Source organism: Dipodomys spectabilis, unplaced genomic scaffold (assembly GCF_019054845.1).
Source record: "Dipodomys spectabilis isolate Male_0828 unplaced genomic scaffold, ASM1905484v1 ptg000262l, whole genome shotgun sequence".
NCBI classification, from domain to species: domain Eukaryota; kingdom Metazoa; phylum Chordata; class Mammalia; order Rodentia; family Heteromyidae; genus Dipodomys; species Dipodomys spectabilis.
In genome coordinates, this window is record NW_024870939.1 from 6279713 (window position 1) to 6304401 (window position 24689).

Here is a 24689-nt window from a genome sequence, read left to right on the forward strand (position 1 = left end):
AGTATTCACAATGACTTGGTGATAAAATATTAAGTTCTAGATTTGGTTTCTGGAAAGGATAAAAGCAATAGAAATAAAATAATAGGAAAACAAAATAGTAGAAAATAGTAATGTGTGTGAAAATATTATTATATAATTCAACAGAAATTAGATAAAAATTTGGCCAAAAAGTTTGAAATAAAGATAATGAAGCAGAGGGTGTGTGGCTTACAGCAGCAATCCTAGTTACTCTATAGACTGAGATCTCAGGATCCAGATGCAGCTCAAAGCCAGCCCAGGACAGAAAATCTATGAGACCTTTATCTCCAGTAAACTACCAAAAACCTTGAAGTGAAGCTTTGGCTCAAGTCGTGAAGCTGTGACTGAAACCATAGAGCACTAGCCTTGAGTACAAAAGCTCAGGGATATCCTGAGTTCAATTCCCAAGACTGGCACCAAAATAAGAAGAAAAGAAATTTAAAGAAAAGAAAAGAAAAGATGCTTCAATCTATTATACTAAGCACTATGTGAAAGCATCAAAAATGTAAAAAAGACACCAATATATGTATGCTACTGACATATTTAAATATATTTACCTATTAATTTTGAAAATTAATAAGTAAAATGTCATTAAATATGATTAGATGACAAATGAAATTGAGAAATTAAGTAGAATTATTGATAATAGAAAGTTGATTGAATTGAAGATATACATGCATGGAAAAAAAACCCCACAACACTACTAAATAAGAATAAAATTGAATATAAATTTAATATATTCAAATGAAATTACTAGTAGCACACTGCAAAGACAGAAAAATAAAATAAAATTTAAAATAATTTATATGAAGACAATTTTCTAATCTTGCACTCAAAATTACATGGAAAACAATTAAATGGCATGCTCTAAGTAAAAATTCTATGGTGTTTATAGAAGTCATTAATAAATTATTTTAAAATATATTATTTGTCAATATAACCACATAGAATCTAAAATTATTCACAAAATGATAAAATGAACATAAAATAAAACAGCATACATACTTCAAACAAATATAAGAAATTGTAAAGAACTTGGTATATGGCAAAAGAGCAAGTACAATTGATGGTAATTGAAACTGATCACTTTCTCAACAAATAAAAAAATAAATTTAAAAATAATAAATATAAAATAAATTATAAATAATTAAATACAATGAAAAAAAGTTTAAATGTTATAATATTAAATTTGTTTTTCCCAGAAATCTTGTGGGAAAAAAACCTTCAAAACCACATAGGAACACAAAAAAAATTATTATCCAGTAGTATTATGTATAGACAAATACATACTGATACATAAATATGCTTTTTATATATTAAATATAAATGGGAACATTACAATTTTCTGCAATTATTATTAATAATAATAAAATTGGGACTTCAACTTTGAGCCATGTAACATGTTTTTAGTTATTGGATTACACTTATTTTTCACATAGGGTCTCACATTAGACCTGGTCCAGCCACAAATCAGGATCTCCCTACTTCTGCCTTATGAGAACTGGTGATTCTGACATTTGTCAACAAAAACATGTTCAAAATAAGTCTTTTTAACTTTTTTGCTGAGGCTGAACTCAAATCTAACCCTCCTAGCTATATCCCAGTTAGCTAGAAATAAAAGTATAAGTTGCTCTGCTTAATTCTTTTTGTGCAAAATTAAATATGTGCACAATCATTGAAGAAAATGCATTTAATAATAACCATAAACTAATAAAATTATGTTAATAAAATGGTAATAAATATGAATATTTGAAACTGAGTTACACCCAAATGTGTACACTAAAGTAAATCTATAGCTCTTTACTTTTAATAAAGGAAACAATCAACAATTTTAAAGATAAAATTTCTTATTTTAGCAAACAAATAAAATAAATGAAGACACTAAATCACATAAAACATAATTTATTCTTTCAATATTATTTATTTTAAAACACTGTACACCTATGTACATAGATTCACTATTCACCACAACTAAGTTATGGAAACAGTTCAGGTGTCTAGATCCCCTTACAGTAGATAAGAATCAAGAAAATGTTTTATATATATATATATATATATGCATATATATCTTATTGTAGATATCTACTAGATAGATAGGCACAGATATATATACAGATATATATAGATATAATGGATAAATATTCTATATAAGCTGGGAACCTGTGGTTTGCAACTGTAATCCTAGCTGCTCAAGAGGCTGAGATCTAAGGATTGAAGCCATCCCAGAGATAAGACTCTTATCTCTAATTAATCATACAAAAAAGCCAGAAGTAGAGCTGTGGCTGAAATGGTAGATCACTAGCCTTGAGCAAAAGAAACTCAGGGACAGCACACAGGCTCTGATTTTAAGCCCCAGCACTGGTACACTCACACACACACACACACACACACACACACACACACACACACACACACACACACACACTATATATATACACACACACACACACACTATATATATACACATATATGAATCACACTTATTTCTATCTACCTGTCTGTCTGTCTGCTTGCCTGCCTCTGCCTGCCTGCCTGTCTAAACACATTTCCCACATGAAAATGCAGATACATATAGATTACATATGCACATATATATATGTGTGTGTGTATTTATGTAAGGAATGCAATTTACTTGTCAGGAAAAATAATAGGTTATTTGAATGGACATGGAAAAGTAAGTCAGATTTAGAATGGCAAAGGGTTCACATTTTCTCTCATATTTTGAAGTACCAATTTATAAAATACATGGGAATATATGCAAGATCTTTTTCAGATATATACAAATTCACCAAAGTATGTGATATATATACTAGTATATTCAGAGTAAGAATGCATTGATATTACTTTTGTGAAGACTTAATTTACCAAATGAAGACTTAATGTAACCAAATGAATACCTATAAGTTGTTAGAACATTATTTGTCAGGGGGAGGGGGAGGTCATACAGAAGGGCATCACACAAATCAAGAGAGGAAGGGTGGACAAAACCAGATGTAATATTCAAGCTACATGTAAATATAGAACCAGGCAATCTGAGAGGATTTGCAGAGATGAAATAGAATGATGGAAGATAATGACTTTGAAGAAGACAAATTGTAGGGCTTGGTGGTGCCACTCAGTGGGGAGAGTGCAAGAAGATAAATCATACTCATAAACTTACAGGTTGAAATTAAACCTCTACTAATACAAACAATAACAAAAGTAATAAATAAATAGTTATTAACTTATTATTCATTATGAGACATTACTAGCTAATAGAGTTATAAAGTCCAAGAGTAAATACTTGTATGTTGTCTTCCCTTGGATGGGTGAGATTCAAGTAGTAATGGTAGCTTACTAAGGCAATTATTAAGTAAACTAAAGGGCAATATGAACCTTGGAACCTGCCATTCAGCATACTAGATGGAAGTTAACAAAAGGAAGTCAGGGTAATTTGACCACAGGAGGACTTTTGTGGTGGCTTCCTCAGAAGGCAATAAGTGGGAGTTAAATAAAGGGAGGTAAACACTGTTAGATGAATAACAGGAGTCAAAGGGAGGCCAGTGCAAAGATACCTGAAATGGGGATTGATGAGTAAGGGTGTTAGGTAGTTAGGAGGATATGTGAAGTCAGGGAGTGTTGATTCATAGTGGGAAACACAAAGAAGTAATTAAATTGAGTAATATTCCGTTCCCCTTTAATAAATAATTGGTAATGCATTCTGCATATATAAATGAAGGAAAGGAGTAGGTAAAGAGAGGAAGATGAGAGAGTAATTGCATGAGAGAGAGCTACCATAAGTAAAACAAACCCAGGCTACTTTCTGATTGTAAGTTTTTCTGTGCACAGATGTGTTCATCCTCAATGTATTTCCTCTGATGCTACAATAAATAAAAAACAAAAAACAAAAAAAACCACTTGTGACAGAGACGAAATAGCTTAAGAGTGTAAATACTTGCTATCTTGTGCTTGACAAGAATAGACAGCTAACATCATCTCCCCCATGCAAATAAAAAGAAATAATTTGACTATCCATGGAAATGCAATGGAATTATTACTTTAAATTGACTTAGAATATCAGAGAGTAGTGATAGGATTTATTCAGATAATAAAACTATACTCTAGAAAAAAGAATAAAGAATACAGGCAAAATTTCCTTTAAAGTTGAGGGTAATTACTATTCATATTTTAATGTATAAGCCATTAGCAAATATAAAGAAGAAATTAATAAAATTTTACAAAAATTAAAATAAATAATATATTTTTTCTGTATGTTTACCTCAAGGAAAACATGCAAATAATAAAACAATTTGATTTTGAATTAAAACTGTAAAGACCAATGGAGCTCACAAGCTCCTTTTGTTTCTAGCTCATTGGTCTATAGCGATTACACCAGATAAAATATGGCTGGTATAGATGATAGTGAAAATGTATTTATAACAGGAAACAAATTATTATACCTGTTGTATTTTTAATTAAATGAATGTTTTTTAAGAATCTATATTTTCAATATTCTCTTTTAAGAGCAAATAAAAAAACCTTTTTTTAAAATTGTGAAAATACGGTACAGAGGGGTTACAATTACATGGGCAAGATAATGAGTACATTTCTTATCAAGCATTGTAGCCTCCTCCTTTGTTTCCCCTTCCCATCTCTTCCCATCTCCCACCCCTCCTCATTGCCCCTCCCACCCCCACCTCTCCTTTCCGCCCCTCCACCAAAGATGTAAAGTTCTTTTTTCGCCATAAAGACTTGCACATCTCGTTGTTGCAAGGGGTCCACCTGTATCCTTATTTAAACGATTTGTTTTTGCCCTTCCCCTCCACAGTAGAACTTAGTATCCATCCTATTAAACTTAGATTTTGCAAATGTGTTATATTCATTATAATTTTGATAAATAAGTTTTGCTAAGACAAAGTTTCTCGATGGTACAGAAATAGTATGAAATTGCAAGATATTACTTTAAGTAGAAATCTACTTACGTTGATTTAGTAAGTGAATAAATGGAAAGATAAAGTTCAAATGTTATTTCACAAAACCAATTTCACTCCAGAAGATCTAATTATTTAATATTATTTTAAAGTTTTAGCCAGTAGAACTGCAGTACATGTAAGAAATGGAAATATTTTTATTTCCATATAATTAAACTATTAAATTAATTGAGGTAATCAAATTGTACTATTTACTGATGTGTATAAATATGCACACATATTATGACCTATGTAAGAATTCTAAAGTCAAGTCAAGTTGCAGTGGCTCAAGCCTATAATTCTAGCTACTTGTGAAATGGAGATGGGGATCATAATTAAGGCCTGCCCAGGCAAAAATATGTTCTTGAGAGGTCATTTAAACCAAGAGGGGGCTTGTTATCCTAGCTACAGGAGGCCCACAATGGCTGGCTGAAGTGACACATGCTCATCACTGGAGTACCGGTCAACTGGTAATGAAGCAATATCCTACCTTAATAATTACCTAGGTAAAAATGGAATTAAGTCATGACTCAAGTGACAAGAGTGTCTGGCTAGCAAATATCAGGTCTTGAGCTCAGTCCTCAGTATTGTCAAGCAAAAAATGAAAGATATGGCTGGGGGGGCGGGGGCGTGAAGGAAAGAAAAAAAAGACAAGAGATCTGAGGATCACAGTTCAAAGCCAACCTAAGAAGAAAAGTCCATGTGACTCTTATCTCCAATAAACTATTCAGAAAAAGGCAGGGTGGAGCTGTGGTTCCAATGGTGGAGCACTGGGCATGAGCACAAATAGTCTCAGGGACAGTTCCAAGGCCCTGAGTTAAAGACCCTGGACCAGGAAAAAAAAAAAAAGATTCCTAGACTTATGATCCATAGATATAAAATAGTGTATGCATATATATTTTAAGGGAAAATACTAGAAAAATAAAATGTTTTATTTAAAATAAAAATTAATTCATAGTTTTGTGTATACATATAGAATTTAGTGAACAAAGCAAAAACATTTATAAAAATCACAATATAATGAAAAACTACAGTGATGTTTAAAAGTTTGATTCAGAAAACAAAACTATAGTTACTCTGTGGGCAAACATAAAATGTATAAAATTGACTTCTATATACGAAACATTTACTATATTCTTGGGTAAAATGTTCTGGAATAATAATTGTAATTCTTTAGTAGGAATAACTTAGTTTCTATTTTATATTTTATATTAATGAAAATTTAGAAGAGATTTAAGAATCAGATGTAAACGCATGCAAACAACCAAATAACTTTCTAATTGTACATTTGCTAGGTGTACATTTTTGAAACTCATGATGAGAAAGTTCTATGAAAAATAGAAATCATAAAATAAACGATAATGTAAATTATTACTATTGACAACAAGGATTATTCATATGCCATCTTGCAAAATAACAAAAAGATAAATCCAGAGCTGGGAAGGTGGCTCAGTGGTAGAGTGCTTGCCTTGCATGCATGAGGCCCTGGATTCGATTCCTCAGCACCACATAAGCAAAAAGAAAAAAGCCGGAAGTGGTGCTGTGGCTCAAGTGGTAGAGCGCTAGCCTTGAGCTGAAGAGCTGAGGAACAGCGCCCAGGCCCAGAGTTCAGGCCTCACAACTAGGCCCAAAAAAATAAATTAATAATAAATAAATAAATATATATATATAAATCCAAAGGTAAAATATTGTAGCTTAAAAAGTCAACTATTATATAATAAGTAATAATTTTGCATACTAAATAAAAATCTTGTGCAATAAAAGTCAGAATATTTGGTAATAAAATTGTATTTATTTGGAAAGATTAATAGTTTTTAGAATTTTATGAGTGGAGTTTTAATAGATTCTTTTTGGACGTTTTTCCTATTCTAGGGATGTGTCTATGCAAAAAGGTTATTTAATAGTATTTAAGAGTAAAATGGGATATTGTAAGTAACAAACACAAAGAGAAGATTAAGTAAAACGGTATATATCTTATTAATGCTTTTAAAAATAATAACTGTCTGATTTGTCATAAGAATATGAAACTTCAATGAAACATATAGTTACAACTTCAAATATCAGATTAATTTCCCATTACTTATTGTACTCAATCTCATATAACTCTGAATGGGATAGAAGTAAAAACATCCATATTTCTTAAGAATTTCTAAAATCTTTCTCATATTAAAGTTGGCTTAGCTTAACTTATAAATAACTTCACACTTTCAATAATTCAGCATTTTCTAAATGAACATTTTACATTCCCTTATTTTTTCAATTTTTAAGATTGTGAGCTAAGCAACTTTTCTAGAATAATATTTATTCATTCATCCATTTATTCATTTTTTTAAAAGGAGATGACATTTTGGCCCATGTCAAGCAAATTTGCCAAAAAAACAAAAAACAAAACCAAAAACCTAATTTGGTGTCACAGGTCAATGAGCCATGGTTACAGAAATAAATGTTCCCTAGATTCTGTCTATATAAATGTTTGGGTATATTGCCATGTACAAATGGGAGGGATCTACTCCAGACTTGCCTGTGCATACGGCAAGAACCTATCTGGCTAATAACCAATGTAAAAAAGAAACTTGCAAATAGCTCAAATGATAGAATGCATGCTTAGCAAGCATGAACCCTTGAGCCCAAAACTCAGTATGGAATAAATAATAAGAAAACAAAAAGGAAAATAATTCTGACTTTACTATGAATGACCTTGCCCTCTGGGGACAAAATGGTTGAAAAGAGTAAAGTCACTTTTAATGATACTTTGGTTGGTTTTCTCTGTAATTCAAACTATGGTATGGACATTTATTACCTAAACTTGATCCTAAATATAGTAGGAAAATTGGTATCCAGGTGTAGCATAGGTCAGGTTTCTGCACTTCATCAATGCATACATGCTGGTTCTAGTTGCTGTAATAATGGATTTCAAATTTGAGCCATAGGAGCCAGAGATACAAATGACAATGTGTTAACTACTGTCCCACAGTGTCACAAGCATAAAAGTTTATAGATAGCTTACAAAATATGCAATTGATATCCACAAGCAGAGGAGTTGGTTGTTAGCCTAATTGAAATCAAACTCAAATTATCAAGATGCTAAAATAATTTTTCATCCCTGAGCCATTTGAGAGACCCAGAAAACACACATTCACATTCACACACACACACACACACACACACACACACACACACAAGGGATGCCAATCTCCCTGGATAAGTACCCTGTGGTCCTATAAAATTTGTACTGGTACTAATTCCTTCAAGACTTGCCCTTAGGGATCTACACCTATTCACTAAGCACTGTGCAATGAGAAATAGATAGTAATCTGACTTTGGGACATTGCTAGACCATAATACTGAAGTGAGACTAATTTCTGAACATCCTGTATCACTGTGATCATCCAGTATGAAAGCACATGGATAGAATTTTAGATCAAATCCATAAACTGGGTCCAACAGGTTCTTCATCCAACCCAGAATGCCAAATAGAAAACAACAGCAGCATGAAGTAGAACTCCCCATAATGCAACCATTCTACTTTTCTAATCACACAGCAAACTGTTTGTCTTCACTAACAAAGGTAAGATTCTTCTTTTTCTCTGTTTTCCATGAATAAGGTTATTTTAAAGCACATTTACTAGTGATACTCATTCTATTGACAATGGTATCGACATTTTTTAATGGAAAACTTAGAAATATTTTTTACTTTAAAACTATATAGTCTAGAAATAGTATGTATTATTAAAATGTAATCATATATTTATATAACATTTTAGTATATATTGATTAAATAATGATAATGTAATATGATATATATTATATAATAATACATAGTGTACATAAAATATAGTATATAAAATTCAGTTAACCCAGTGCTGGTGGCTCATGCCTGTAATCCTAGCTTCTCAAGAGGCTTAGATCTGAGGATCACAGTTCAAAGACAGCCCAAGCAGGAAACTCCATGAGACTCTTATCTCTTAGGAACTACTCAGAAAAACCCAGAAGGAACACTGTGACTCATGTGGTAAAGTACTGACCTTGAGCACAGAGAGGTACAGGGACAGAGCCTAGGCCCTGAGTACAAGCCCCAGAACCGGCAAATGTAAAAAAAAAAAAAAAAAGAAAGAAAGAAACAAAGAGGAAGAAAGAGAGAGAAAAGTCTAATTATACCATAGAATTATATTCCCTTGTAACTATCTTTTGCACACACACACACACACACACACACATGCACATGCACATATATATATATATATATATATATATATATATATATAACAGAAATATCAAGTCTTCTTGAAATTATTGATCAAGTTATTTTGCCTAATAAACAATCTATAAATAGTTGAAAACTCCTGTATGTGATATAAATATTTGTGGAATTATAATTGCTTATACTCTAAAGAAAACAAACTGGAAGGTAGTATCTGATAATATTGGGAATATATGTTGTTTCTGCAACCCATAGAAAGGTGAATAAATTGTTCAGCCAAGAGAATAATTTAGAAATAATGGTATAAATAATTACATATTACCATCTCTGGACAGGGACCGAACATTTAGGTTTATTATTTTCTTTAGTAAAAATGTAACCACATATTTGATTCTACATTTGAAAATATTATAAGCATTATTATAACTAATAACAGCAATGAAAATAATACAGCAGCAGTGCATTTTGCATCTTTCAGTAGACAGTTGGATTTATAATCATTTTTATTTACACTGAAGCTTTTATCAAGAACTTCAGAGTGGTTTTCCAATAGCACACATTAATCATTTCAGCAAGCTACTTGGAAAGTTATTATCCCAGTTCAATAGATAGAAAAATTATATCACAGAAAGGTCAGATATATATTTACTTGTCCAATCGTAGAGAAGTAAAATGAGTCAGTTTCAAGTTTAAGACCTCTTTTTTACCCTTTGATCTAACCACTGGACCTATACAATATGGGTCCATGTTGTGGTTTGGCCATCAACCTAAAGTACTTCAAAGCTGCCCCCTCTGCTATTACTTTTGAAGATCTATATACATAGAAAAGTATATCAAGTTTTCATCTACGGTCACCGTACTAAAATGACTCAGACATAACTATATTTCTCCATTTTCCATGCTGTTTTAGACCTACTTGTCAATGATTGGTGTTAATTTAAAAATGTAAATTTTACTATCAAAGCATTTGATAGATGAATGCATCAAAATCTAATTTATGATGCAAGAAACAAAGCAACCTTCTTAGGAGTTCACTGGAACATAAATGCATTTAGTACACTTATTAAATTAGAAAATAAACTTCTAATAATTCTTAACTCTTCAAAATGTATCTCTCTAGAAGCAAATGCAGGATTAAAGGATCATATATAAAACAGATACCCAAAATCATTTGTTTGTTTTTTAGTGGAGTTGATTTTTCACTGCTTTGTCCAATGACATTTGATTTTACAATGAAGCAGCTAAATAAAACTTGGGACTTCTTTAACAACAACAACAGCAAAAGTACAATAAATGTGAACTAAGTAGCATTGCCTTTCCAAATAAAATATTCTTAGTCATGGATTTCACTTTTGTGCTCTAAAAATCCACCCCTTCTTCAACAAAAGCAATTCATATTTTCTAAGATACATGTTTTAGCTTACTTAGAGCCTAAAAAAATAGTTTTCTTAAATAATGTAGCTTGACATATGAAAAACTGAAAACGATAAAGTTGTGTCCAAAATTATGAAGTCATAATTATTGTCTACTTGACTTTTAATGTATGCTTAAATATTTACTATAAATTAACTTATTCTAACACAAGACTTTGATCTAAAAAAAGCAAAAAAAACCAGACAAACAAACAAACAAACAAAAAAACAGGGCACTGGTGTCTCACGCCTGTAATCCTAACTACTCAGCACGCTGAGATCTGAGGATCGTGGTTCAAAGCCAGACCGGGCAGGAAACGCCATGAGACTCTTTTTTTTTTTTTTTTTTCCTTTTTTGTGAGTCATGGGGTTTGAACTCTGGGCTTGGGCGCTGTCCCTCAGCTCTTCAGCTCAAGGCAAGCGCTCTACCGCTTGAGCCACAGCACCACTCTAGTTTTCTAGTGGTTTATTGGAGATAAGAGTCTCTTGGTCTTTCCTGCCCAGGCTGGCTTTGAACGGCTATCCTCAGATCTCAGCCTCCTACGTAGCTAGGATTAGAGGCGTGAATCACCCTGGCGCCCAGCTCCTTGAGACTTTTATCTCCAATAAATCACTAGAAAACTGGAAGTGGTGCTTTGGCTCAAGCGGCAGAGCGCTCACCTTGAGCTGAAGAGTGCAGGGACAGGACCCAGGCCCAGAGTTCAAGCCTCAAGACTGTCATAAATAAATAAATAAATAAATAAATAAATAAATAAATAAGATGACATTTACTGAGAGATTAAGGATTACCTGTTTACCTCTCTCTCTCTGAAGACTGTAAATTTCAGTGAAAGATGAGAAATTGACATAAAATAGAAAGAGACTGTTATAAACAAACTAAAGTTCAGAAAAGCAACAATGTTATTTCTATAATTTCATTTTTTAAATCTTCTTATAATGTTTGCTTTGAAAATAAATCACATATACTGGGAAAATTAATACAAAACTAAGTTCACTTAAAAGTGAAGTATTTATTAACTACCGCCTGTCTATAATATAATTGTATAATTGTCAATATTTAGAAATTGTTGCATGACATATATGGATGTTTTATCACACATGACTTTAATTACATAATAATTCAAAATGACTGTGCAGGTTTTGTTCACAATAACATTTATTTACGATTAAATGATAGAATATTTCAAGTCTATATATGAATAATCATATTAATTACCAAAAATTACTTTATTCACTGACTGATTGTTTTGTTTTGTTTTGGGGTCTGGTCGTGGGCCCTGAACTCTGGGCCTGGGCACTGTCCCTCAGCTCTTCAGCTCAAGGCTAGCGCACTACCACTTAAGCCACAGCGCCACTTCTGGCTTTTTTCTTATGTGGTGCTGAGGAATCAAACCCAGGGCCTCAGCCATGCAAGGCAAGCGCTCTACCACTGAGCCACCTTCCCAGCCCCTTCACTGACTGATTGATAATTTCATATCCAGGCTTCAACTTCTATTTTCCTTTCCATCATGATTCTTTTTGTATTTTACAAAAGGATATTCTGATTTTTTTTAAATGCATTCTCACTGTTTAATCCATCTTTTCTGAAATGTTTATCAGTTTTGTTTTAATTACATTTCCAGTACTCCTATTTTTAAATATTACAATCTATGTGATGACATATATCATTTGTATTTCCTACAGGATGGATTTCCCATAGATATATTTTCTTAGAACTTCTTTTCTCTTGACAGGAAAGGCCTGATTTTAAAACTCTCCAATAGGAGTTCAAAGACATAGTCTTGTACAAAAGTATCTGGCAGTTTCAAGCTGGTATCATTTAGAACCTGGTAATTTTTTGTTACTACAAGAAGTACTGTGCTTTTTCTCAGCTTTCTCCAATTTATAGTTAAAATTTTAATGGCTGACAGAATACATGAAAAAATAGTCCCATAATTTCCCTTTCCTCAAGAATACTGAGATTTTATTAAACTGATTCGGTGAATGATGATTCTTCTGCTACTATAAGAAGCAGTTTTAATTTTAAAAAATTCAACATCACTTCATGGTTTTCACTGATCAAAAGACATACTAATTTTTCATCATGCCAGTATCTAGCGACATACAAGTTACCCCTGTTTCGCTTTTTAATTTTGTGAATTGTGAAACTCTCAGAGACATGAAAATTCTGAGTAGTCACCACATTTCCAGTGATACCACTGCTGAGAAACTTCTAAAGCATAAAACTATCTATAAATGCAATTCTTAGGAAGATCTAGGGATGATTAGATTTTATAGAATGTAGAGATGCACAAAAATGAAAAATTCTGGAGCCATGTGGAAATTACCACGTTTTTTCAAATGCTATGTATTTTATGGCCTTAGTCAGATTCCTCAGCTTAGAATCTTAGCATGCAGACAAGGATTCAACCTTTGTCTATGAGATTCTAATTCCAGCTAGTTCAAGATAAAAGAATTGAACTATTTTTAGTTTAAAAGGCTTTCCTAAATTACTCATGTCAGGACTTTCTGTCAGCTGTCATTCTTCACCTCTACCATTTGCAAATTCTAATGAGAACTTACTCATAAAAAAAGAAAAAAAATTATTCTGATCAAATTCAGACACTTGACTTTAAAAAAAGTGCATTCTTAAGTGCTTTTGAAATAGGTACTTGGCAGTTTAAAATTTGTGTGTGCCTGCCCGATTACATGCTCATGCATGTTGATGGTGTGTTAGGTTTTCCCTAAAACAGGGAGAAAGAACTACACGTTTTAATAAGTCAAGTTCTTTCTTTTCAAGTTGCCTAAGGAATAAAAATAGTTCTACTCTTATTCCATGTCTTATGAAACGTTTTATTTTTTACTTGTGAAAATGGCAATGGAATTATGATATAATTTTTTAATATGGATTCAGTTTTAAGTTGGTAAATATGATTCTAGCTGAATGGAATGATTAACACAGTGACCCCAAAATGGTCCTGTCTTATATATATAAAGACATGTGCCTACCTTAAATTCTCATCTTAGAAAAATGCTAGAAGAGGTAAGTGTGAGATGATTTAAGATAATACATATGTAATATACATGAATAATATTCCTAACAAATCATTGAAATTCCAGCATAGGTTTTTTTTCAATAATGTTGTAAATATTTAAAATTTTCATAAGTTACAGTAATGAAAATTTATTTTTCTATCGGTTATTGATGACTCACACCTGGCATTCTAGATAATCAGGAGGGTGAGATCTGAGGATACAGGTTCAGAGCCAGCAGGAGACAAACAAATCTCTAAGCCTCTTTCTAATTAACCATAAAAAACCTGGAAGTGGCACCATGATTCAAGTGGTAGAGTGCCAGCAATTGAATGATAAAGCTAAAAGACAACACCCAAGTCCTGAGTTCAAACCCCAGGCCTCAATACCAGTACAAGAAAATAAAAAGGTATTTTTATTTTTTTCTTTCTATTCACATACATAGAAGTTTTTGGAATAGGCAAGGGAGAATTGTAAGTACAAATTTTATTGTGACACAGTAATCAGAAAAGCAAAACATATTTCTTATAAATTTATACTGGTAAAATGTTTATAATAGTCAATGATGCTCTTCCCTTAGTATCCTCTACCATTATACATTCTATTTTTGTTGTTGTTGTTGTTCCTCAGAAATCCATTCAGCAAAAAGCAAATATCAACTTCTATTGGTTCAAAAACAGTTAGACCTCTGTCAGCAATTTGACCCTAGATTGATACTTTTGCTTTATAAATATGAATTGAGGGAAATGGTCCATACCACCCACTTTACAGCAGTGAAATACTAGGAGCTCAAACAGACAACAAATATTTTCTTGCATTTCAAAATATTTATTTACATTATATATTTAAAATATTTGTCTACATCATCATTGACACTGCCATTTTCTTATCACTTCACTGTTAGAATTATGAGATCTTTAAGCATTAGATATCAGTTCATGAACATTTTAAATATTTGATATAGAGACTCTGTTTCATCAATTGCATATTTTTAAATAAAAGGTAAACAATAACTGGCCTTTTTATTTTCAGTTGATCAAACAAATCCTACAAAAAAAAGAATTGGAAACTTTGTTCTTTACAGTATCTAAGAATAATTAATGCTGTAAGTTTTCCCAAATTGTTTTCTAAAATAAATGCCATTTTATAATAATATCTTACTAAGTTTTAGGCAAAGATGTATCTTGTAAGGTTTAAGTTCTCTTTTCTGGGTACTTATTAAAGACAAATTAAATGATTCAGTTCAATCAAGCCCACTGATCCACTCTAAGTATAATGATTGAGATGTATGCATATGTCCTACTGTTCCATTAATCATATTAATCATTCATAACTATCTACTCCTCTTTTATAGATATGAGAAATCTTTACTCTCTATGTCATTATAATATGCTCCACCAATTTATTACTATGCCAGGGACACATGGACTTTTCAAAATTAAAACATGCAAAGTTCAGTGCTAAAATGATTGAATTTCAAAATCTGTGTGTTATATGTGCACAGTAACTCACAGATGTCACCCTAATGAGGAATATTAATTTTTTGTTTTACTCTGAAAAAAAAAACAGTCTAACTGAGCAGTTTAACTATACTTAGCTAATAAATATATACTTAGTTGAAAAGTGGAAAATTCAATTTAATTATTTTTTTCTGTAAGGCACTCTGAGAAATTAACATTTGTAACTATATTTTTCTAGTAAAATATTTATGGCTTTATTACATAGAATTTGTCATTTTAAATAAAATAACAATACCTCACAAACTTGGTACAATAAATATATCAATGATCCTCTAGTTTTAAATTATTGATATTCAAGAGTTACGGAAAATACAACCAGTCTCAAATTGAACACAAATGTAATCTTTCTAAAATTCCAGAAAACCTGGGAAAAGCATTCCAACTCTTTACTGTATATGGTAGAGAATTTTCTCCAAAGAAATATTTATCAACAGGAGAATTGAATTCTGGGTGACAAAGAACTAAAAAGAAATTTGGATTTCCCTAATAATTTCTTCAACTTTCTTTCCTCAATTTTTATATCAATCTATAACCTGTTATAATGGTGGTAGTAGCTATATAAATGGTTTTGTTTTGTTTTTGTTGTTGTTTTGTTTTGTCGGTCATGGGGCTTGAACTCAGCTCAAGGCTAGTGCTCTACCACTTGAGCCACAGCACTACTTCCGGTTTTCTGAGTGATTTATTGGAGATAAGAGTCTCACAGACTTTCCTGCCCAGGCTGGCTTTGAACCATGATCCTCAGATCTCAGCCTTCTGAGTAGCTAGGATTAAAGCATGAGCCACCACTGCCCAGCGTATATAAACTATTTTTATGTGTATATGTTCCAAGAAAAGTTAATGTTCCTTTCGATGTAGCTTTATTGCATCTCTTTATGTTTCTAAATGGAGGCAATATTGTTAAGAGTCCAGCCAATCATTTTTTTTGGGGGGGGAAGGGGGACATGAAGATATTCAATAATTTTTTCGTTGTTTAATCCCTTACCAATATATTCATTCTGAACAAGACAAGTACAGTTTCATAACAACATATATATTTAACACATGAGATTAGACTGTCTTTTAAAACACATTTTTAGAGGATAAAATAACTTCATTTTAAGTCTAGTATGGTGATGCCTAAAGTTTTAGGGGAAAAATATAAGAGTATGAGCTGTATAATATCCCCAGGAAAGTTCTAAAACACATGATCTCAATTCCAAACTCTTTGATAATCGTTTTCTTTTTCTTTCCTTTTTTTTCTGATTCTTATAAGTAAAATCCCATTCCATTCCAGAATGCAAGAGAAACCAAACAGATGAGCCTAGATGCTACTTCTGTTTTCATGCTACAAGGCTTTTAAAGGATAACAAAATATATAGAGAACCCAGAATACAATAGGATAAATTTACATAATTTATATTCACATATATCATAGAAGAGGGCCTGTAAGAAAAACATCAAGCTTTGTCACACTTTTATGATAAACTTTTATTCTGTTTAATTTTTAAGGGCAGTTTCTTATACAAGTTTCTTTCTGGGATTTATTTTCTGAAAGTATGCCTCTTATTTTCATAAATGCACAAAAATAGAGGAAAATGAACTTTATAAAGGACAGTTCAATAGTCCAGTTGTACTTAGTTGGAGATTATTTTAAATTCAGTGCTTTGTCTGAAAAAAATTTCATTAGCATCTGCATTTTGGATTATGGAAAAGTTGGACTACAAATTATCAAAGAGCAAATAATATTTTCCAATTGTTATAAGTAGCATTAGAAAGGACAAGGTGTTTAAATGCTCATTAAAACTTTTTTTAAAAAAGTAATTTGTCTAAATTTAGATACTGAAAGCACATATTGCCAGAATACAGTCTCTCTTGGAGACTTAATTCTAGCAACAAGGCCTTGGTAGTCACAGTCTTTTCACATTCTGATCAATTTCACTAAGGAAAGAATAAATCACATCTGGTATTACCCATTGACAAGTTTGACGTTTGTGACTATTTTTCTACTTATTAACATGTTCTTATGCTTTTAATGTAAACAACCAGAAACTGAGCCCAAACATATTCTCATATAAACAAAAAGTGTACAACATGAAACACATACCTCCATCGGGGGCTATTACAGAAAGGGAGAATACCCAGAATAAACCTTACTTTTATTTATAAATATTGGATTGCTTCATTGTAGAAAATGTTAATAAGAATACATGTCATTTCTTTTGTGGATGCCAGTAAAATGACAAATAGTCCTGTTACTCCTGTCATTACGTTACTGCTAATCCATCCACAGGATCCTGGCCTCATACAAGTTGCCAAGGATGTATCTAAAGCAGAGAATTTAAGTTTAATTCTAACTATACACAAATACACATCACTTAGAATGCTCTTGAGGAATGCTCTCATTAATTGGAAAAAAATATACAATGAAGAAAGGAAGGGAACCCTAAATTTTTTTTAAAAAATTAAAAATAAATAAAAATAAATTGACACAATTCCCCAGGAAGTCTCACATATTCTCTCTGCTGATATAGCTAAATACCAAGTGACAGGACTGTGGAATCCTTACTGCATGCTCTAACTCAAAATTAAAAAACAAATAAAAAAAAAAATCAACCCTTGGGTACATTGCTCTTTGGTTTAAATCTTTGTTACCTTCTGAAATTTTGGTAAACTCATTTATTTTCTTCAAATTATACTGGCTCCTCATTTCTTTCTTTCTTTCTTTCTTTCTTTCTTTCTTTCTTTCTTTCTTTCTTTCTTTCTTTCTTTCTTTCTTTCTTTCTTTCTTTTTTTCTCCATTGACAAAAAGTCAACCAAGAACCAGGCATAAGCTTTAGAATGGAAAAGGAGTTTTGTTTATGTGTATATGTGATTTTACGTCCAACCCCTGTATACAAACTCTTAAAAAAAAAAAAAAAGCAGGTGTTTTAACATCGTGCTTTATTCCAACTTAATCTCATCCTTGAACGAACTTCCTTCAATATTCAACCATTAAAACAAAAGCAGTCAATTTCCTGGTGGTTGTAATTTAATTAAGTAACCTTTCACACTGAGCAAAACCCAAAAGCAAAGGGTCATTAATCTTTCTAGTGATTAGAGACACCTCTAGGGCTTCAAACATTTACCTCTCCTTCCCCGCAGTAGATACGCTTTTAGAGGATCATGGTTCATACCTCACATTCCCTGGAGCCAGAGATGGTATATGTGCAGGGCCCAGATCCATTAACCGATATATCCATGGTCTCAGAGTTTGTAGGCTTGTAGTCCACATAATACTCCTGTAAAGGGGAATTCATTTGTCTCTCAGACTCTCTGGCCTTTTTCCGCCGCCTCTTCATAAGAGAATGTTGTTGAAGTTGTTTCATGCTGGCGGGATAGCGTTTCCAAGACACATAGATTACCAAGAGGATCATGGCCACCGAGAGAAACAGAGCCACACTCCCTGCAATAATTTTGTGAAAGGAAACATGCTCATATTCTTGCTCTGCGCCAGGAATCTGAAACCCCGGGGAAGGGCTTGCTGTATCAAGGGTGGATTGGGTGGTATCAGGCTTGAAGAGGGTGGGTTTGGGGAGAAACAGAGGCTTCTGGGGAGTTTGAGGGACCAGATGTGATCTTTCCGTGTTAACCACCTGGACTTCAGAACAGATGTTGTATGTTTCCACTGCATCGCTCACCTTTTCCCCTTGGATGTGCTTAGGTCCGGCACAGATCATGGTGCTTTCCTTATTTCCTTTGAAGTTCTTGAGCCAATAAAACAGTGGACAAATGCTCCGACTGCATTCCCACATATTTCCAGACAAAGTAATGGATATTAGTGAAATCCATGCATTGACAGTTTCCTGGGAGATGTTGGTCAGCTTGTTGGAATCCAAATTCAGTTTTTGCAAGTTGGGTAGGCATTTAAATGTGCCTGGTTCAATGCCTTGGATGTCATTCCCTGATAAATCCAAGTTGTGTAAGGAACTCCAAGTCCAGGTCAGGCCTTGGCTGATGGAGCGAATCCGGTTCCACTGTAAGTAGATGGAACGGAGGTTGAAGAGACGTGGAAAATGAGCAAAGTTGATCTTGGAAAACTGGTTGTGTTCCAAGTGAAGCTCTTTCAATTTCAAAAGGCCAGCAAAAGCATTGCGTGACAAGCTTCTAAGACGATTGTAACCCAAATCCAGAAAGTCAAGATTTCGGCAGTCCTGAAAAACTCTTATGGGCACAGTCTTTAGGGAGTTAGATCTCAAGTGTAAAATGATGAGCTTCCGCAGGCCTTTAAATTGTTCCGATTGCAAAGTCTGAAGTTTATTGTAAGAGAGGTCCAGATTACGGAGATTGGGAACTGGGTGAAATGTTTTATTGTGCAGATAGGTAATTTTGTTGGAGCTGAGAATTAATTCTTTCAGTCTACGGATCCCTTGAAAGGCATCTTCATCCACGGAGCTAATATAATTATGGTCAAGATAAAGCCATATAAGCTGGTTAAGGCCAGCAAACTGATTGGCTTTGAGCTTCTGAATGCTATTGAACCTTAACGATAAGCCTTGGGACCCTCCGGAAATGTTCTCTGGGATATCTGCAAAAGCGTGAGACTCACAGTACACAATTTTCCCATCACACCTGCAGTTTTTTGGGCAAGCTCTCTGAGCTCCCGTGAGCATAAAAAGCAGCAGGGTCGGAAGTAGCACCAGAACCACACTCATGCCTTTCAGCTGCGTAATTAAATGGAAACCTACAATATTAAAAAGAAGACAAATGCACATTGTGAAGCTGTTAAAATACGTCACCATCAGCTTCCCCAAAGCAAGGCATGAGGATTGTCTAGAGTAGTAATGGAGCATTTGATTTAAGAACACACGTAATATTGAGAGAGTTATTTTCCTATTTAGGTTTAATTCTTTCCTCTTGGATATTCTATTCACCACAGAGAAAGAGAGAGAGAGAGAGAGAGAGAGAGAGAGAGAGAGAGAGAGAGAGAGAGAGAGAGAGAGAGAGAGAGAGAGAGAGAGAGAGAGCTCCTATCCGACTTTCGAGAGTTCCCGTGTGTATCTCACCCTGAGAGGCAACAACCAACCCTTTCTTTTCACAGAATGCTAACATTTTAGTAATAATGATATTTGGCTAGTTACTGTGTTGAGCAACAGTATTAAAAGGAAGTCTGCTACGTCTTCCAGTAAGAGGAAAATTGAGACTTAATAGATGAAGACTGGTACATCTTTCCTAGTTGAGCAAACGGGCTATGATTTAGCAAAAGAGCTTTAGGAGACTGTCAGGGTAATTCAGGTTTATCATGCCTGGATTTGTATACTTCTTGTACAGTGCAAGGGCAGTATGGGAGCTTGGAAAAGTGTCATGGGGAACAGTAGAGGCAATTTGGGAGGCATGGGAAGAAGACTAATAATAGTTTGAGAGACCCTTGATATGCTAATAAGCATATATGATTGCATACTGTGGCTCTTTCCCCAGTGAAACATAAGCTATGCATTAGAACCATCCCAATCAGAGAGAACACAGCACAGTTAAGATTGCAAAATCCTTCTGAAAAATTTATATGGAATAAACAAACAAACAAACATGTATTTGTTAGTTTGCGGCTGATTTCCATATGGTTGGTTTTTGCAAATTGGAAGTACAAGCAAGGACAGGAAATATCAGACTTTAACTGGCCACCATTGGGACCTACTCAGATTTCTGACACTGACTTTTTTTTTCTTTTTTTTTTCTTTTTCCTCTTCTTCCTCCATTAACTTCAAAAAGCCCGCAAAGTTGCAATCTCCTGGCTCTTAGGCTGCATTTCCAAATCATTGCATGTTATGGGTCTTCTTCCCTCTATCCTAAAGAAATCTGTTATTTCTTAACCATAAGAAAGAAAAAAAAACTACCATGTGCTGCAGATTCCTTGTATTTCTTTCAGATTCATATTTTTAACCAAGAGGCAATCTGCCAAACGTTTAATCTAAAAAAGCCTCATTCTTCTCAGTTAAGTTTTTTTTTAAAGGTTTATTTATTTATTTAAAACTCGATCTTGCTCTCTGTCCTCCGGCCAACCTCAGACTCATTGAAATACATTCCAGATCTCCCAGACAGGAGAAAGGGGGGTTGGGGGGAGGGGGGGCAGTTAGCCAGTCGCACTTGAAAAATAAGACTGGCAAATGACTGCTGGAAATTTGGGAGCCGTGCATCGGAGACAGCATTAAAGATTAAACAAGCCCTTGCACAACCTCTGATTAAAGTAGGGACCCCACCCCTACACACACGGAGCAAAGTGGTAACAACGATCTCTTCGGCAACCAGAAATACAAGCCTGGCTAATATTATCAAGAAACACAAGCAAACGCATTATTTATCTCATGCTCAATTCCCAAGCTGTGGATGTGCAGACGGTAGAGACAGTCTTGAAGAGATTTCTCTAGAGTCTGTTTAAGTCTATGTTATGCATTTATGGATTTTTAAAAAAAGCTACAAAAAGGAAAATGAGCTATTAAAAACAAAACAAACAAACAGTAACAAGTCTGCTGAGTTCACTGACAAACTCAAAGGCTGCTGCTTTTTGACTGTTTCCTTGTCTTTTTAGCAGCTAATGCCATGGCTGAGAATAGAAAAAGGCAAGCCGATCGGCTTGGCTAAAAAGGTAACAACAAAAAGTTCACTTACCCATTCTTTGTCATTCGAAAACGTTTTCCAACCCTTTCTCAGCTTTCTTCTTATTTGGTCTCTGGTGCGGAAACCTCCATCACCTTCATGACACAGTGCGGCTGTCATTCACAACATTCTGATCCCACATGTGAGCTAGTAGCCCCATACAAACTTCCCCGGAGAGGACAGGCAAAAAAAAAAAAATTAAATATATATATACATACATATGTTTAAAAAAATCAGCAGGGGTGAGATGGAGGGGCCGGGAGAAGGAAGCCGTGGGGGGTGGTGGGGAAGGGGGGAGGGCTTCTAGGCTCTGAGGACCATTGTGTAATTCACCAGAGACCCATCAGCAGTAATTGGCAATCTGTGCAGAAGAGCTACAGCTCATCTCGGTGGTAACCAACTTCTCTGTGAAAAGAGAGGAAAAAAAGGAAATCTTCAGAATACCTGACATTCCTTCTTGTGCTGGCTTTTGCCATTCCAGATAAAGCAATTCATCCTCTGGATTTTCAATTCTTGAAGCCAGTAGGCCTCCTGTGCTGTAGGAGACCCCAGTTTAAAAGCTATGCAGGCTAGGTTTATCCATTTAGCTGGTCAGGTTTAAAGTGTTTTGTAGCTGTGCTGAGAGGCAGCCCTTGTCTAATTCAGAAGGCTTTCCAGAGACTGATGATGCTCAGAGCTTGTTGGTGCTAATGCTTGAGTTTGTGATACACTGAGTGCCCTCCGCTGGAGAAAACAGATTGCACATTAAAGACGGGAACAAGTGAGCTTGTCAGTGGTGTGCAGCCTTCCCTTGCTCAGAAAGGGAAATTAAAGGCACAGGATCACTTTTATTTTTCTCTCCCCAATAATATAAATCACCAATGCTTTATGCTAAAGAGTTCTTCCTTTCAACAGAAAATGCTGTGTAAAATACTGCTTCCGTAAATACAACATGATTAATAATTGTAGAGTTGCCTTGACCTGCATATTTTTCTACTGTTGTTACAGGTGATTTGTGGTCTCATTTTTTTTTTAAAGTTAGAAACAATTTTAGTTGTATTTATTAATGCTTTAGTTTTGTATTTGCTTACACTTATAAAGCCAACCACACAGGAAAACAATCTTATTCACAGAAGAATATGATGTGATCGCTTCCCAAGAAAGTTTAGATTTCCCAAGAAAATATTTAGATTAAATATTAAATTTCATCCTCATCAATCACATATAATCTGTCATTTTATGTATTTATTGAACAACCTAGAAAATGACTTAGTAAATCTTAAATTTTAATCTTAAGACATTTATTATTTATACAATTGTAACAAATATGAAAATATCAAATAAAAACTAAGGTAGGTAACAGTAGAATTCCAGCTGGACATGCTCAGAAAATTCAATCAAGTTTGCTTCAGCGAACTCATATTTATAGTGTTACTTGTTTTTGTGAAAACCACTATTGTAACGTGTCATTCCAGAGAAACCAAAAGGTTTTATATTACCTCTTCTGTATTATCATAGTTATTTCTCTAAACTTTATGCAATATCTTCAGAATTTATGACTGATGAAATCACAAATATCTGAGGTAGGTAGCTTTGAAAAATACACATGCTTTTCTTACTCTTATACTGAACATTGGAAAAAACTAATAAATAATATAATGCATGACTTCCATTTGAATCCTCAATCTTATTATTTTATTTCTTCATACTCTGGCAGATAACATTTTTAAATAATCCAGAAGAATTAACCACTATAATGCAGAGCAAGACTGCTTGATAAAATTGCTAACCTAATTTAGAAGAAGTGAGTGCTTTAAATGAATTTTACATAAGCATCTCGAATTGCTTCGAATTATTGCAAATTAATTTTTGTGGAAATACTATTAGTTTTACATTATTTGCCATTTAATAATAATTAAAAGAAGGGATCATTGTATGAATAATACACATAAAATGGATTCATATTGATAAGTAGGTAATTACTAAGATTTCTGCAGAGAGGGAAAAGCATAATGTTCCCAAAATATATCTCCTTTTTATTCACTGATAACTGAATGTGTATTTTAGAAATGTATACATTTGGTTTAAAGCTTAAAATCTATCAAAATATAAATGCATAAACTAAGAGGCAGTATCACTGTGATTACTGAAAGGAGATTATTAAAAATCAAAGATACAAGGATATGTATCAGGTTTGTTCAAAACAATAAAACTATACCCCCATTTTATTTTTTTTGGTCAGTTATGGGGGGCTTAACTCTGGGCCTGGGCACTGACCCTCAGCTCTTCAGATCAAGGCTAGCACCCTATCACTTAAGCCACAGCACCACCTCCAGCTTTTTTTTGTGTGTGTGTGAAAATACAGTACAGAAGGGTTACAATTACATGGGCAAGATAATGAGTACATTTCTTATCAAGCATTTTTGCTTCCTCCTTTGTTTCCTCTTCCCATCCCTTCCCATCTCCCCCCACACACACTCCCCCTCGCCCCCCAACGCCAAAGTTGTAAAGTTCATTTTTCGACATAACATCTTAAACATCTCATTGTTGCAATGGGTCCAGCTGTATCCCGTTTTAAACAATTTGTTTTTATCTGTTTATGTGGTGCTGAGGAAATGAAACCAGGGCCTCATGCATGCAACTCTACCATTGATTGACTCAACTTCCCAGCTCCCATTCACATATTTTTAAGAGTGGTCCATTCCTTAAGGGGAACTATATGTTCATGAAAAAGAACATAATGTACTAAAATCAGAATAAAAATTTGATTGGCTAACAGGAAATAATGTCCATAACACATAAAGTAAATTATATAGGCAAGGTACTCAAATCGTAGAAGGAAATAAAAGGCAGTTGGTTAATTTCCAAGTTTCCTCTCCCTCTTTGGAATGAAGCAAAAAATAAAATGTTTAGAACAATTTTTTTTCTGTAAAATCCAATTAAGATGAATTTGATTTTTAACAACTATGATATCTTACCCATGTTTTAA

The 24689-nt window shown here is 33.7% G+C and overlaps 1 protein-coding gene across 1 annotated transcript in view; it reads right to left on the minus strand.

Moving 5' to 3' along the window:
• Positions 1 to 21796, minus strand: part of Lrrtm4 (leucine rich repeat transmembrane neuronal 4) — a 748759-nt gene extending 726963 nt beyond the window's left edge. Inside the window, exons 1-2 of the mRNA XM_042699744.1 lie at positions 21734 to 21796; positions 18265 to 19811 (exon numbers count right to left, since the gene is read on the minus strand). Of these exons, the coding sequence (XP_042555678.1) occupies positions 18265 to 19811; positions 21734 to 21737 (1551 nt within the window). The 5' untranslated portion in view covers positions 21738 to 21796. The remainder of the gene's footprint in view (positions 1 to 18264; positions 19812 to 21733) is intronic.
• Positions 21797 to 24689: the final 2893 nt, after the last annotated feature.